This window comes from Podarcis raffonei, chromosome 8, assembly GCF_027172205.1.
Source record: "Podarcis raffonei isolate rPodRaf1 chromosome 8, rPodRaf1.pri, whole genome shotgun sequence".
Classification (NCBI taxonomy): domain Eukaryota; kingdom Metazoa; phylum Chordata; class Lepidosauria; order Squamata; family Lacertidae; genus Podarcis; species Podarcis raffonei.
In genome coordinates, this window is record NC_070609.1 from 25,748,793 (window position 1) to 25,765,064 (window position 16,272).

Here is a 16,272-nt window from a genome sequence, read left to right on the forward strand (position 1 = left end):
AATTGCCATGCATGGGGAAACATTTTAATAGGAGAGCCCTGGTGTGGTGCAGCAGCTAAGAGCCAGCCGAGGTTTCTAGTTCAACTCCTGACTCCATCAAGAGCTCACTTAAGTAGCCTTTACTGGATTCCCTGCTCCATGTTCCTTCTGCATAATGGGTTGGATACAGGACCTGTGCTGCAGGGTTGTTTGAAAGATCACTGAGATACTGGAGCTGAAACGTTTTGACCTCTGGGTGTGGTGCTGAAAAGTCCTGTATAATAATAATAATAATAATAATAATAATAATAATAATAATAATAATTTATTTATTTATTATTTGTACCCCGCCCATCTGGCTGGGTTTCCCCAGCCACCCTGGGCGAAACAAAAATACACTAAAATATCACACATTAAAAACTTCGCTGAACAGGGCTGCCTTAAGATGTCTTCTGAATGTCAGGTAGTTGTTTATTGCTTTGACATCTGGTGGGAGAGCGTTCCACAGGGTGGGTGCCACTACCGAGAAGGCCCTCTGCCTGGTTCCCTGTAGCTTTGCTCCTCGCAGTGAGGGAACCGCCAGAAGGCCCTCGGCGCTGGACCTCAGCGTCCGGGCAGAACAATGGGGGTGGAGACGCTCCTTCAGGTATACTGGGCTGAAGCCGTTTAGGGATTTAAAAGTCAACACCAGCACTTTGAATTGTGCTTGGAAACGTACTGGGAGCCAATGTAGGTCTTTCAAGACCGGTGTTATGTGGTCTCGGCGGCCGCCCCCAGTCACCAGTCTAGCTGCCGCATTCTGGATTAGTTGTAGTTTCCGGGTCACCTTCAAAGGTAGCCCCACGTAGAGTGCATTGCAGTAGTCCAAGCGGGAGATAACTGTATAACTTCTGGGGGCCCATTTGCACTGTGCATTTAAAGCAGTATCAAAACCCCTATACCCCTCACAGCGGTATGGTTTCCAGAGTGGGAATACGAGTTTCCTAGAATCCACACGCTGTTGGAGGACACTCCTTGTTCTTCTCCAGATTCCAGTGCTGCAGTCGCCAGGTTAGAAAGATGCACTCACCGGCGGCGAGCTGGCAGTTGCGTCTGTCAACCTTAGCCTTGGTCAGTGCATAGAGATAACTCCACTGGTAGCCAATCTCTCTTGCAAAATTTAGGGCACAATACTATTTTCCTATGTGTCGTAGCACATAAGCACTGCTTGCTCAGCTTTCCCTCTTCAGTACTGAGCCAGCGGGGAGTGTAGGCCTGGCTCTCTGATATACACAGACCTCCCAGTCCTGTCTAGGAGTGCCAGAAAACTCTCCGCTCAGGTGGGGGGGGGGGAGAGAGTGCTTAGAGGCCCTGCAGCACTAAGCTGTCTTCAGTTGACGCCTTCAACAAAACCCCTTTAGGCCAGTGGCCTAAAGCACAGCAGAGAAGTGGCAGGTGGTGATCTGGGTTTGTCTGCCTTCTGTTTGTCTAGTCTTGGAATTCAGCAGGTGGCTTTTAGGATCAGCTGTCTAGATAAAAGTCTTCCAGCCTGCAGCTCTTCTTGCCCTGGCACCGCTGGTCTGTGGAGTGTGAGAGAGAAACTAGGTTACCAAATGCCTCCTGTCCTGGGGAGATTGTCTTGCTGATGCAAGGCTAGGCCCTCTGTTGCAGGGAGATGGGTGATCTCCCTGTAACGCTTTGGACCGTTTTCATCAGGTAGCAGAATTCCTGAGTCAAAAGCAAAGGGTGACCAGCTCCTCCTCCTTTAAGAGATATTGTTGCTTTCTTTTCTCACCGTGGGGGCGGTTGATGGAAATCCCCAAACTTCACACTGAGCTAACCAGTTCTGGGCAGGTCTTTTATCTGATGCAATTCCTCCGGGGCTATTGCTCCAAGCTGCTTTTGCAAGGAGCAGAGGTTGAGAAAAAGACACCTCATCCGCAGAGCCTAACTTGAAGTTTACAGCAGCCTTTGCTCTCTAGTGTCTGGTGCACTCCCCCCCCCACTCCTTTGTGCTTTCTTTCACTCTTGCCTTACTCTCCCCACCCCATCCTTCCTCCACCCCCAACATTGCCTCTGGCAATGGCTGTCCTCCCAGGGAAGAGGTAACTGGGTGGGGCAGAATCCCCTTTGATGTGAGTGTTGGTTCTTTTAAAAACAGCTGTTCCTTTCATTTTCCAGGACAGAGGAGTCAAAATCCCCCGGCAGTTGGGAAGAGGCCCCAGTTCCTTCATCCCGGTGGAAGAGGTAAGATGCACAGCTTGGAACTTCTTTTTCTCTCTCTGCCAGGCCAAGGAATCATCCTTACTAGAGAGCACCTTGCAGTGATGGTGCTAGTTATTTTTGCATTTATGGGGATGGATCTGGGGGGCGGAGAGGAGTCTGGGTGCTGGGAAGGTTAGCTCTAGCTGCTTACACATTGTGCATTTAAAACACATTCGTCCTCCCTACCTTGGGGCAGGAGTCCTGGGGACCATAGTTTGTTCCTTGCAGTGCTACAGTTCCCAGCACCCTTAGCAAACAGGCTATGTACTTGAGATCTCTCATATGCACAAGAAAATAGCCAGCAAGCATTCAGCACCTAGTAGTCTTCAGGTGCTGTAATATTAAAGAACTGAGTATCGATAAATAATAAATATTAGCAAAGGTGCAGTGTGCTTGCTTGGCTACAAGCAGGAGTGCTGTTATTCAGGGTTCCTGCTGTTCAGGGTTCCCACACTCAACATTCCATGGCGGAGCATTCTCTATCTTCCTTGTGCCATATGTAGGACTTCCCTTTGCTCTTTAGTTGTTGTCCTCATCATTTTTTTTTTAATTCTGTAAACTTCAGTGTGGTCCTGAGCATGGGAATAGCTCTCTCTTGTTAGTCAGTGTCCCTGTTATTTGGTTTCGTTTTTGAGGAAGCAATACTTTGGAACGAGAGAATGTTTCAGCTAGGGGAACAGGAGCTGTGTTTTGGGGGGGGGGGTTGTTGGGTTGGCTGGGGGCAGAAACTTTAGTATTCCTTTCCATCCCCACCTCCCATCCATGTTAGGAAGGAACATGTGTATTCAGTGCTCCCACCTGAGAGGTGCCAGAACTGAGGTCTGGCGAGTTCTGGCTGAAAAAAAGCCCTGGGTATATTTCTGTGCACACAGTGAAGGAATATATGTGTAAATTGCATGAACAGATCTAGAGAGACCTGGCTGGGCCTCAACACAGCTTTTTAAAAAACCTCAGGGTGGGTGGGACGAATTTCCTTTGGGGGGGCAGGAACAACCCCCCCGGTCTTGTGACCTCTAGCTCCCACTATTCTGAGCACTACACACCACTGTCTCCAGCTTCTGTTTTATCTATTTATTGAGATAATTATAGATCATACTTCAATGACAATTAATCAAGGCAGCATTATGGTTAGAGTGTTGGACTAGATCCTGGGAGACCAGGGCTCAAGTTCCCACTCAACCATGATGCTCACTGGGTGACCTCAGTCACTTGTCTCTGAGCCTGACTGCCCTCTGCTGAAGTCTAGGGATCATGTTCCTTAAAGGAGGCTAGAAAAAGCCAGTCAAACTGCTTCATAAATTCCGATTCCCAGAGGGAAACTGCAGTAGCTAAAAACAGGTTTGTTTTTCCCCTGGTACTGATAACATAAATAGTTTGTTGTTCTGCTGATAAGAAGCAAATACCAGAATATCAATTATTTTATGAGTAGGACCTGCAAGAAAATGTTGCAGTGCGGAGTGCTCTTCTTCAGAAGGCCTACCAGCCAGCCATGCCCTTTTTGAGAAAACTACATTCTCCCCTGCCCCTAGAAGGCCAGCCACCCATGCACTTTGTGAGAACACTATGTTCCGGGTGCCCCCCTACCAACCTTGTTCCTGTGGCTGTTAAGCATGCTTGGCTGTCAGTGAGCTTTTTTGGAGGGTAAAGGGATCCACTTAACTTTTTATTCTTACAAATTAAAAAATTGTATTCCTGCAAATCTTGGCGCTCCCCTGGGTCTGCTAACGTCTCTCCCCTCTTCATGCATGGATGGTACTATTTTGCCTAGATAAGGATTTGCATTAAGAACAAGTTTGCTATTTGTATATATAGGATATATTTTTGTGTGTGTTTCAAAATACAGTGTTACCTTGGAAGTCGAATGGAATCAGTTCCAGAAGTCCATTCAACTTCCAAAGCGTTCAGAAACCAAGACACGACTTCCGATTGGCTGCAGTAAGCTCCTCCAGCCAATCAGAAGCCGCGGAGGACGTTTGGGTTCCAAAGAATGTTTTACAAACTGGAACACTCCCTTCTGGGTTTGCGGTGTTTGGGAGCCAAAATGTTCAACTCGCAAGGCTTTCGGGATTCAAGGTACAACTGTGTTGCTTCTGGGGTGCTGCCTATTTAACTGGGATGAAGGAAGGGAGGCTGCAAATGAAAATCAACCCCCCTCACCACCAGCACTGAAATAAAAATAAATATCCTGTATTTCCCCCATGTTTTCCTCGCACCTTCAAGAAGGGTTGCCCCCTTCTATGGTGGTTTTCTTCCCTAAAGCAACAGAGATGGATTATTGTTTACTTGTTTCTTTCCCTGACCTCTGGCAATCTTGCAAAACTGCTGGCCATGGGTTCAGAGGCATCTGAGGTGTTAATCCCTCCCCATCACCACCCCCACCCCTTCCTGGTTTTGGGGGGGCAGCCAGCCCTGTTGGCTTTCCAGCAGGGCAACACATAACACGGAGTGCTATTTGCTTATTGCCACAGCAAAGTCCTTGGCTTCCCCCACCCTTGTGCTTTTTTTCTTTTCTTCCTGTGATGGGAGTGACACATGTGTGAGCGTTGCCCTGTGATGTCGTCATCTCCTTATTTATCGAGTGACCTTCCCTCCCTGTGTATGCACAAACAACTTATCAAAAGACTGAGCGCCAGCTACCTCTCCCTGGCCACTGTTGCACCCATCAGATGCCATCCGCACCCCTCCTTTCAAGCCCTGGGGTGGGGTGGGGTGGGGGGGACCCTTTGGGCAGCATAAATCTGTTCAAATCCTTTATATCTCTGCTCCTGTTACAGACTTCAGCTGCAGGCACACACCACATTCAAAGCACACACCCCCGAGTCCTGGGAACTGTAGTTTACCCCAGCACAGCTGCAACTCCCACTACCCCTGAAAACTATAGTTCCCGGGATTGTTGGAGGGGGTGCTTTAAATATATGGTGTGTGTGCAGCCTTTGGGGAGGTGGGGGGGTCCTTCTGGGCTGACAGCTGTCCCTTTCTCCTCTTCTCTGGCCTAGTGCCAGTTCCTCTCCCCACCTTCACAAGGGGGTGCCGCTTGGAGCCATTGAGCCATTGGCTGGTCTGGCTGGGGAAATGATATGGGTTCTGTTCCTGGACAGCTCTGTGGTGCTGGCCACAAGGACAGTATCTGCTTCCAGATACGTCACCGGGCAGGATTTTGATTCCAGCAACCGAGAGAGCCCTGTTTTTTGAAATTTCCCTGCCAAGCAGGAGGGGCAAGGAGGTGTGTGATGGGCTGGGCTGTTGGTGGTGGCTGTTTTTTTGGCCTGGAATTTGAACAAACAACCCGATTGCATCAGATGGCTGAGCCCTTCAGCTGCTGTGGGAAACAGCTAAATTTCTCTCTCTTTCTCTCTCTCTCTTTCAAAGTTGTTTGCTCAATAAACTTTGAAAAGTGCAATGTCGAGTTGGCTAAAAAGTCTGCCAGGCTTTGCTCTCTCTGTAAAGGATTCCTTCAGGTGAAGCTGTGACAATTGAATGGATTTATTGCAGACTTTCTGTGACTTTAGTAGGGGCAGATCTGCCTCATACGTTTGAAGCACATCCAGTGCGTGTTTAAAGCACGTTGATTTATTTCTTTAATAGTTTTATATCATATCTTTCCCCCAAGTTGGGATTCAAGGCGGCTTACAACATTAAAAAAGCATAAAATACAGAGCAATAAACAAGTGACTTCCCCTAAATAATTCTGGGATCTGTAATTTGTTAAGGATGCTGTGAAAGTGGTGCTGCCGTTCCCAGAGTTCTAGTCAGGGGCAGGGAGTCATGTCCTTTAAAGGTATGGTTTGGATCTGCCCATAGAGATGGTAATCTACTTGGACAGGGTTGTTTTGGTAACATTGTGTATTTGACATTGTGTATTTGAAGTGCTTTTAGCAGCTCCAAAAACTATATAGGCACTCAGGGTTAACTCCAGACTTTAAGTATTTTGCAGGAGGGTTTCAAGTGCATACTGGGAAATCTAGGTTTGCGCGGTTAAAGTGAATTAAAGCGCTTTGTCACTCTAGCACACGGGTGTCAAACACAAGGCCCGCGGGCCGAATCCGGCCCGCCAGACCTCGTCATGTGGCCCGTGTAGCCGCCGCCAGCCGCCAGCCTTCAGCTTTTATTCTCACTTTTTTTTTTTGACACAAGAAAGCCGCCTCTTCAGCGCATGCGTGGCAGCCTACAAGCCAGAGAACATCTGCCCTCTAGCGGCGCCGACCGTTCTACACAGGAAACCTCCACTTTACATGCATTCAGGAAACCTCCACTTGTTTTTATATTGAGCGCATGCCATCCTGTGATGTGACAGATCCAATGGCTGCCTGAACAACCGGCCCTTTGAGGGTGACCAAACTGCTGATGCGGCCCCCCGATGAATTTGAGTTTGACACCCCTGCTCTAGCACAAAAAATTCACTTTTCATAAAGAATTGTACTTTTTGTGATTAGGGAAGTAATGGGGAAACGCACTGTGAAAACTAGTGGAGCTCTTCACCATATAACCTGCCTGCAAATAAATGTGAACAAATGCCCCGTTAAAGACTGGATGCAATCTAACTTCTGCGTATGCTTTTTGCAAGCTAACAGGCACGAATGCTCAATAAAAGAGGCTCCCCTGGACAACCCATTACATTCCTGCCTTCTTCTTTTTTTTAACCTGTTGTAGATCCTACAAGAAGGAGTAGAGAGTGCCCAGCGGCGCCTCTTCATTGAGGCCTTTGTTTCCACAGGCAGGGTGGATAACATTACCATGGTGATGGGGCTGCATCCTGAGTACCTGACAAGCTTCTGGAAAACTCAGTACCTCCTGCTGCGGATGGATGGGCCTTTGCCATATCACAAGCGCCATTACATTGCCATCATGGTGAGTGACTGAGGAGAAATGGGAACCTGGGTCAGTAGGTGTAGATTTTAAAGAACACCTCATTTTAAAATGTTGTTCTTCTTCTTCTTCTTCTTCTTCTTCTTCTTCTTCTTCTTCTTCTTCTTCTTCTTATTCTTATTCTTATTCTTATTATTATTTAATTCCCTAGCTATCCCTGCACCTGTTTAGATTCTGTGTTTTGAATTACGACAGAGTTACTTCAGAGTTGTTTCTAATCCTTCCAGTGGTCATAGCATTGCCCCAGGCAGCCACTCCCCAACAACACCCACAAAATGGCAGGTTTTTGTTTGTTTGTTTTTTAAATGGAGTGGGTGTTTCTATCACTGTTTCACTTCGTATTTTTATTTATTTGGACAACCTACATGCTGCTGAGCAGTTTACGGCATAGATTAAAATGTCTTAAATATACAGCAAATACAAAAAGTGCCCAGATCATTTCTACATTCCCTAAAACACGGCTAAGCATTGAAATAAATCCTGTTTAGTATCAAAATAATAAGTCCTCTGAATCCTCTTTAGTATCAAAATAAACATTACACCATAGAATCAGCTACAAAAATGTGTGGAAGGTAGAAAACAGCTATACAAAATAACCTCTGAACATCAGAAAGTAAGGTATTATAAATGAGAATCAAATAACAGTTATAAATGTAACATTTTTAAAAGTAATGTGATTGGCAGTTAGGCAAAAGAAAATCAATTTGCCACCATATGTGAATCATTCATGACCATTAAACAAATCATCCTGATTAAATTCCCATCTTATTTCCCTCTGGCTGCTGGTCACTTTTGTGTGTTTGTGTTGCCTAACTGCACACTCCTTACTGACTTCCCTCGCAAGACCTAGAATTTTAGAGGCCCCTTCTGCACTGCACATTTAAAGCAGTATCATCTCTCTCTAAACAGTCATAGTCCCTGTCCGCCTGCCCAAGAATCCTGGGAACTGTAGTTAGCAAAGGGTGCTGAGAGTTCTTAGGCCACATCTGTTCCCCACCTAGACCTACAATTCCCAGAATTCTCTGAGAAGAAGAATGATTGTTAAGCCACTTGGGGAATAATATTACTGTGAGAGGGACAGAGCTTGCCTAACAGCACTCTAGTTCTCGAGATTCTTTGGGGGAAGCCGTAACAAAGTGGTAATAATTGTCCTTCAGTTGGTGCGGATGTGGCCCTATAGCCGTAGCTATAGCGTGCAGCTTTCAATCTTGGTCTTACTCAGAGAGGATCCATTGAAATTGAGGTACATGACTAACTTGGGTCCACCTCAGTAGCACCTCTGCTCAGTGGCAGAACATGTACTTGTCATGCAGAAGGCCAGGTCCCCAGTTTACTTCCTGGCACCTCCACATTTGGCCAGGAAAGACGCCTGTCTGAACCTGTGTGGAGCCACTGTCCATGGGTGTAGACCAGCTTCCCCCAGGCTATTGTCCTCCAGATGCTGCTGGACTACAACTCCCACCATCCCTGACCATTGGCCACTCTGGCTGGAGCTGGCTAGGAACCCAGCAATCTAGAAGGCACCAAGCTGGAGAAAGCATAGTGGGCCGATGGTCTTGGCAGTAGAAAACTGCTTCCTGTGTATCCCTTGTTTTTAGAAATTAATAATAATAATAATAATAATAATAATAATAATAATAATAATTAATAATAATAAATTTTATTTATACCCCACCCTCCCTAGCCAAGACCGGGCTCAGGGTGGCTAATTAAGCACTGCCCAATGGGAAGCTTTCCCCCAAATCTGGGTCCCGTGTTGTTAATGTGGCCATGTACTCTGATTCCTGGCAGAGACTGTTCTCCTGCATTTCTTTATGAGTTACCCCTCTTATTAATTTACCCCATTTTTTCTCAGGCTGCTGCAAGACATCAGTGTTCCTATCTGGTTGGCTTCCACATGGGGGAGTTCCTGCAGGTGGGTGGGGACCCAGAGTGGCTGCGAGGCTTGCAGTATGCCCCACAGAAACTGAGGAACCTCAACGAAATCAACAAGATCCTGGCCCACCGGCCCTGGCTGATTACCAAGGAACACATTGAGGTGAGTAACTAAGGGTGGAAGGAAGGAATTGGGAGTTGCGCAAACATCCATTGAGAACTCCACAGAGGACAGTGTATTGATTCATAAGACCATTGCTCTTTTAAAAAACGAAAACAAAAAACTCACCCATTTTCTTGTTAATGGCAGGCCACAGAAAGTGATTCACTTACAAATATATGAAGTTGACTCATACCCGGTCAGACCATTCTTGTCTGTTGCAGGGATAGAGTACATTTTTGGCCCGTGAGCCAGATCATTATCTGGCACCACCCTATGGACCATCTTTGTTGGGCAAGACAACCTGCCTGTCAATCAGATGACATCAGATGGGGGGCAGGTAGGTTGCCCTGCCCACCTGTTGAAACCCATTGCCCTGCTGTTTGGGAAGCGCAGCGCAGCCTTACCAGCCTTATGTACAGCAGAGTTCTGAGCAAGATATTATTCATTTCCTATTTAAAGATGAGCAGTTCTTCTTTTGATGCATGGAGCTAAATGGGGGCCCCTTTGGTGGTGGTGCTTGTTTTAAACAGGCGCTCCTGAAGACGAGCGACAACAGTTGGTCTCTGGCAGAACTCATCCAGGCTCTGGTGCTCCTCACACATTACCACTCGCTTGCATCCTTCGTCTTTGGCTGCGGCATCAATCTGGAGATCGACCAGGAAGGAGGCCACGTCTTTCGGCCGCCCTCGCCACGCAGTTGTGATAGCAGTCCGGCCTCGGAGGATGGAGTAAACAGTTCCAGTGTGAGTGGCAGTAAGGGGAGGGGGTTCCATTTTTCTCAATGCATTAAGGACCCTTAAAGCCCACTAGAAAACAGCACCAAAAACTGGCAGGGTCCATTCTTGGAGAGTGTTGGGAGTGCTGTGATTTCCACATTATATACCTGCTTACCTGAAAGCATTCATTGTCCTGCTTTTCAGCCTGAAAGGCTTCCAGAGTGGCTTATGAAACTTTAGAGGTTTATTTCAGGAAGCTTATACTCTTAAGCAGTGCTTTTTTCTTTAAAAAAAAAGTTTAGAGATACTCTCATTTTCCTACTCATATTTAAATACTACCCCTCAACGAGGCCAAACTTAGATTCACAAAATATTTAGGGGTATGTGTACCCCCGCATCCCCCCAGAAAAAAGCACTGCTTTTAAGTAACGACCATTGGTCCATATAGCTCAGTGTTGTCTACACTGACTGGCAACAGCTCTCTAAGGCTCTTCAAGGTTTCAGGAGGCGGACATTCCCACCCCCAAGTAGGGATTGAACCGGAGGCCCCTTTGCATGCAAAGCAGATGCTGTACCACTGAGCTACAGCCGTTCCCCAATTAAGCACTTCATAAATGTGTGCCCCTCTCCAGCCGTCATTCTGAGGACTGACTGGTTTCTGTCCCCATGTTCTCAGGGCTCAGATGCTATGGAGGAGGTGGAAGTGCTGATGGAGAGGATGAAGCTTCTGCAAGAGTGCCAGCTGGAAGAGGAGGCAGTCACCCAGGAGGAGATGGAGACCCGCTTTGAGATGGAAAAGAGAGAGAGTCTGCTCGTTACTCCCTCGGGTAAGACAGGCAAGTTCTCAGATGGGATCCAAGCCATTTCAGTGGGGAGTTTCCTAGTGCTACAGCCTGCTAGACTTGGAAAAGATTTGAGGGGGGATCTCCCAGTGACTGTGCTGTCAACAACCAAAAACCGACTGTGGAAAGGGAAGTAGAGACTCTTGCGCTGGAACTTAGTGCAGCAAGGTAATCCCCCTCACACAGCCACAGTTCCCAGAGTGGTTTAACAATCAATCCCTCTTCCTAGGGAAATCTGGGAATTGTAGCTCTCTGCAGGGAATAGGGATCTCCTAACAACTCATAGCACCCCTAAACAAACTACAGTTTGGTATGGTATGATACTGCTTTACGTGTATAGTACAGATGTGTTCTGCATTTAGCCACTGAAGCTGGAAAAAGGAGAGCAAGTTCCTCTTGTGAGAGAAGGATTATACACATGCAAGATGGAAACTATAGTGCCATTCCTGTCCTGTCTTGGCAAAATGAATAAAGAATAATTCTAGGCTCCAAACTCCCTTTATTTTTCTAGGGTGTATTTTAGGACACAGTTGTATTCTAGTTGAACAGCTTAGTTGCACATAGCACCTGCCCTGGTATAAGAGAAAGCACTGTCCAGAGGGAGGTGTTTTTGATGCTCTCACATTAATCTTTCTTGGGGCTTTATTCCCACCAGACATTGCTGAACACTCCTTGCCTCCCAATGTGATGTGCTTTGTGGAGGACCCAGAATTTGGATACAAGGATTTCACCAGGAGAGGAGAACAGACGCCCCCGACTTTCCGAGCTCAGGTACTTTGTCTGCATGCATTCACGGTCCCTGCTGTGTGTGAAGGTTCCTAGTCTCTCCCAGCCCCCCTCCCTCCGTCTCCAAAACGCAATGCCAGTTCTGTCCATTGATAGCAATCCAGAAGATTGGTAATATGCAATATTTGCCAGTGTGGTGTAGCAGTAAAAGTGTTGGGCTGTGACCTTGGAGACCAGAGTTCAAATCTTACAGATAGATGAACTTAGTACCTGTGCATCCTACAATACTATATTGTTCTACTTTAAGTAGATGAGTGCAGGGCAAGATCCGTCAAAATGGCAAACCACTTAAGAGTATCAGTAGGCTTTGTGGCACAGAGGCTGTTTGGTGGTGGCCACCGACTTGAATGGCTTTAAAAGAGCATAAGTCACATTCATGGCGGCCAAGGCTATTAGCAGCTACTAACCACATTGGCTATGCTTTACCTCCATTGCCAGAGGCATCATGCCTGATTACTAATTGCTGGGAATCGCAGGTGGGCGGGGTGCTGTTGTGCTCATGTCCAGCCTGCAGACATCTGCTTGGCCAGCGTGAGAACCGGATGTTGGACTGGATGGGCCATGGGCTTGATCCAACAGGCTCACTTTATGTCCTTATGTTTCATTCTCTACACAGGATTACACCTGGGAGGACCATGGCTACTCACTCATCAATCGCCTATATCCTGATGTGGGGCAATTGCTGGATGAGAAATTCCAGGTGGTCTACAACCTGACGTATAACACTATAGCCATGCACAGTGGGGTGGACACATCCATGCTCCGGAGGGCCATCTGGAATTATGTGCACTGTGTCTTCGGCATTCGGTAAGACTTTGGTTTCTCCCTTCTCCTCCTCTCCCCTCCCCGCTGCTTTGTGTCTCATCAAGGCTAACCTGAGACCTTTCCAGACCTTTCCTTTACTGAATGGTTACTTCTAAGAAAGGAAAGCATTGGATCAAGTTGCTTGTAGCACCAAACCATAGCATGGCACTTTGTGGATGAGCCGTGTACTCATGTGCACCACCTATCCTTCATGGATTTTGCTTAATTAGTTGCTTACCCATATGGAAAACTACAAATGTCTGAAAAGTGGGATTAGAAATTGTAAGAAACTTTGCAGATAAACCCTAGTTTGCTGGTTCATGTCAACTATGGTTTGCCTCAGATCAGGAAGTAGGACACATAGGCGAGAGGAGGAAGCACACAAGCCCAAAGCTTAGTCATGTGATGCTAAACCATAGCCTGGTTCACAAGAAATCTACTGAGATCCATCGTCCTTCTCAGACCGGTTGCTTTGTTTAGTATAGGACTGAAGGAGGAGATTGACTGTTTTGTGTGTTTTGGCTGGATTGATTTCTGTGACTAGCCTTGCACGGATCTCGCCAAACAGGTGTGACTCAAGGGAGCTGAGTCACCTAATTCATAGAGAGGTCGGATGTTAGGCACGTTTGTGGGATGTGGGAGGACTTGTCCTGTCATATCCTCGGCTGGATCTGCCATGTGAATGGAACAGCTTCCCTAGAGCAGGGATAGCTAACCTTTTCCTACCACTGGTTTCTCTTTCTGCCCACCCTCTTTCCTTTCTTTGCCACCCCCCAATGAAATTAGGCCAGGGGCTCACCCCCTGACTTAAACGAAGAGGGAAGGGACAGTTGTGCTGTTGGTTGGCGTGTGGCTAAAGAAGTGATTTCTCTGGGAAGCGCCATAGCTTAGGGGTACAGGGCATGTGCTTGCATGCAGAATTTCACTGGCTCAGTCCCTGGCGCGTCCAGTTTAAAGTACCTTGATGAGCAGAGCCAGGAAAGGGCTCCTCTGCAGAAGACGCCAGAGAGTTGCTGCCCATCAAAATGGACTCTACTGTTGGAAGATGGATAAAGAAAGAGGATCTCTACACAGAGTGCATGCTTAGATTATGGAATTCAATCCCCCAGGAAGTAGTGATGGCCACCAACTTGGATGGTTTTCAAAGAGGATTAGATGTACTTTGTGGCTGTGTTCTGCTACCAACGCCAGAGGCCTTAGAACGCCAGTTGCTGGAAATGGAGGGGGGGTTGCTTTTGCACTCGGGTCTGGCATGGAGGCTTCTCCTAGGCATCTGCTTGCCCTCTGTGAGAACAGGATGCTGCACTACTTGGGCCACTTGCGTTCTTAATGTTCTGACTCGATAGAAGGCAGGCCCCATAACATTCACATCTTTGCACTTTCCCCCCCAGGTACGATGACTATGATTACAGGGAGGTGAACCAGCTCTTGGAGCGCAGCTTGAAAATCTACATCAAGACCGTGGCCTGCTATCCAGAGAAAGCCACCAAGCGCATGTACACTCACTTCTGGAGGCATTTCAAACATTCTGAAAAGGTAAAGCCACATGATGTTTCCTGGGGGGGTGAGGGAGAGAAGAAGGAGGTCTGTTTCTCTCTCACTCTTTCTGGGGTCTCAAGAGACCGGTCTGAGTTTCTCATGGCTGAGAGAGTGATAGCAGGGACGGGGGAGCCGAGGACACAACACACACACTGTGAGGATGTGTGACAACAATTTCCATCATCTCTGGCCATTGGATGCACTGGCTGGGCTGATGAGGTTTGGGTCCAACAACCCAGGGAGGGTCCCAATATAGGGTATGGCTGCACACTTGTACACTGTGGGTTGTATCCAGGGCTTTTCCTAGTCAGAGGAGACCCATTGAAATGAATGGACACAACTAAGTTAGCAGCATTAATTTCAGCAGCTCTACTCAGAGTACAACAACCCTGTCCCACGAACTTTCAAACTAGCTGATTTATTTTCATTTCCTGTTTGAATTTCACCTCTCCTTCCATTAAATGAATGTGCCTAAGTTAGTAATACATACATTCAGTGGGTCAGGACTGGTATTGGATATATCCTATACTTTTCTCATAAGAGCTTTTGTCTCTAAAATTGCTTGGATTTATATATATATATATATATATATAATGCTGCTCTCCTAATCAATGCTGAGCTCTGAGCGAAGGCTCCATTGGGTGTCACCATTTAAATTTCCCACAATGCCCCAGGGAAACACCAGGGGATTATAACTGGGGGAAAGGAGCACCGGTTGCCAAGGAGACAAAATTAAAAAGGAGGGCTCAGGGCACAGGCAGGCATCAGCTGTAGTCCCTGCTGGGCCTTGGCATGTTTGCTCTGCCCATTTCTATTCTGACCTATCCCTTTTCACCTTCCAGGTGCATATCAACCTGCTTCTGCTGGAGGCCCGCATGCAGGCTGCCCTGCTGTACGCCTTGCGTGCCATCACCCGCTACATGACCTGACGGGACTCTGCTCCCCCTTGCCGTCCCTAAGGGGGGCAGGCCAGCTGTTTTGGACAGGGGAGCCTTCCCCTCCCCACACAAAGGCGTGTTTCTGGACTACGTTGCGAAAGACACTTTTGTCACCTTGCTCCCCCTGTGACTTTTTGGAGGGCTGTGTGTGGCGTTTCTGACACTGTTCTGAGCATCTCCTGCCAAGCGACCAGCCAAGGAGGGCGGTGCAGGAGACCAAACTGTACACGTGTGGTGAAAACCAACTTTGCCTAACCCCGGCTTTCTCGGCTGAGACTTGGGAGCCATCCCCCTCCTGCTGTGTGGCTTGTTGGCTCTGCCACCAGCTGGGAAGAGGGGTGGTCATGTTTGGATGGCCAGGCTTCTGGCCTCCATCTTGGAAGGCTCGTTTTGCCAATGCCCTTTTGCTGGCCTGTCATGTGTTGAAATTGGTGGTGGCTTCCTGTTGTGGCTACTCTCAGATACCTCCCCCTACACACCCACCCCTACCCAGTAGGTGATTAGTGCAATGAATGTCGGATCTCGTGGCCATGTCCTTTGCAACGACAACGCTGCTGGACCAGCTGAGGCAAAGACTTGATTAACCAAAGAGATCTCTCTGCCGCAATGTCGGGCTTTCCTTTCTCTACCTGCTGCAGGACTTTGAATGTAGGACTGTGAATGTTCGAGGAGGTCACACTTTGGAAGGTGGGGGGAGGCCTGAGAATCATATGAAACAAGCAGTTTCCCCACTGCAATTTTGGTGACTACACTACATTTCTTAGCTTCCTGCCTGAGATCACTGCACTCCATATATGGCGACTGGCTTAAAAGAGGTCACACGGGGCAAAAGTATACCAGGTTGTGGTTAAGTTTGGCCAGATTTTCCTTTTTCTTTTCACCTTGTCAAAGTGGGCAAAATGCAAGGGTCTCTCCTGGCCAGGGATGGAGAGATCTCTCAGCTGAGGAAACCAGTTTTGGAGTACACAGATTCTCAAGGACCAGATCCAGAACAGAAAGCTGCTGCATCTGTGAAAATTGGGGTATAGATAGAGATGTCCAACTGTGCTTGCCTCCCTTAAAAAAGCATCACCTCGCAACGTGTGTGTGTGCGCGCACACATATGTATTTAGGCTGTCTCACAGATCCCAGAACTTGAGTGTTTAGCATTTATGGAGCTGTTATTTTCTCTGCCTCCTGGCCCTGCCCACAAGTTCCTCTATGTTTTGATTAGGCAACAATGGGCCCACCTAGATGACCCAGAGTTGGGGGCTGAACAGACATTTTCAGAAGAGGTTGGCCTGATCTGTTTGTGCGATAGAATAAAGTGGTAACACTTGCCATGCAATGCTCTGCCCTAGTTTAGATTGCAGGTGAGAGGTGCCATTTTTAAATGGTCTCCTGCAGTAAATAAGTAGACGTCCCTGTAGGTAAAGAGCTAGCATGAAGGAAGCAGGCTCAACTAAACCCCCTCTCTCTGATGTACTAGTCCTTTACTTGCAGGGAATAAAAAGATATACATATATATATATAACATGAGA

At 47.4% G+C, this 16,272-nt stretch overlaps 1 protein-coding gene across 5 annotated transcripts in view; it reads left to right on the top strand.

Annotated features, from left to right (window-relative positions):
* Window positions 1–15,841, top strand: part of SESN2 (sestrin 2) — a 54,895-nt gene extending 39,054 nt beyond the window's left edge. For 3 of the 5 annotated variants that reach the window (XM_053398644.1, XM_053398646.1, XM_053398650.1), the window contains exons 2-10: window positions 2,140–2,205; window positions 6,874–7,071; window positions 8,945–9,127; window positions 9,658–9,870; window positions 10,520–10,679; window positions 11,341–11,456; window positions 12,088–12,278; window positions 13,667–13,811; window positions 14,657–15,841. In XM_053398644.1, the coding sequence (XP_053254619.1) occupies window positions 2,140–2,205; window positions 6,874–7,071; window positions 8,945–9,127; window positions 9,658–9,870; window positions 10,520–10,679; window positions 11,341–11,456; window positions 12,088–12,278; window positions 13,667–13,811; window positions 14,657–14,743 (1,359 nt within the window). In that variant the 3' untranslated portion in view covers window positions 14,744–15,841. The remainder of the gene's footprint in view (window positions 1–2,139; window positions 2,206–6,873; window positions 7,072–8,944; window positions 9,128–9,657; window positions 9,871–10,519; window positions 10,680–11,340; window positions 11,457–12,087; window positions 12,279–13,666; window positions 13,812–14,656) is intronic. The other 2 variants (XM_053398645.1, XM_053398647.1) reach the window with 1 other exon arrangement.
* The last annotated feature ends 431 nt before the right edge of the window (window positions 15,842–16,272 follow it).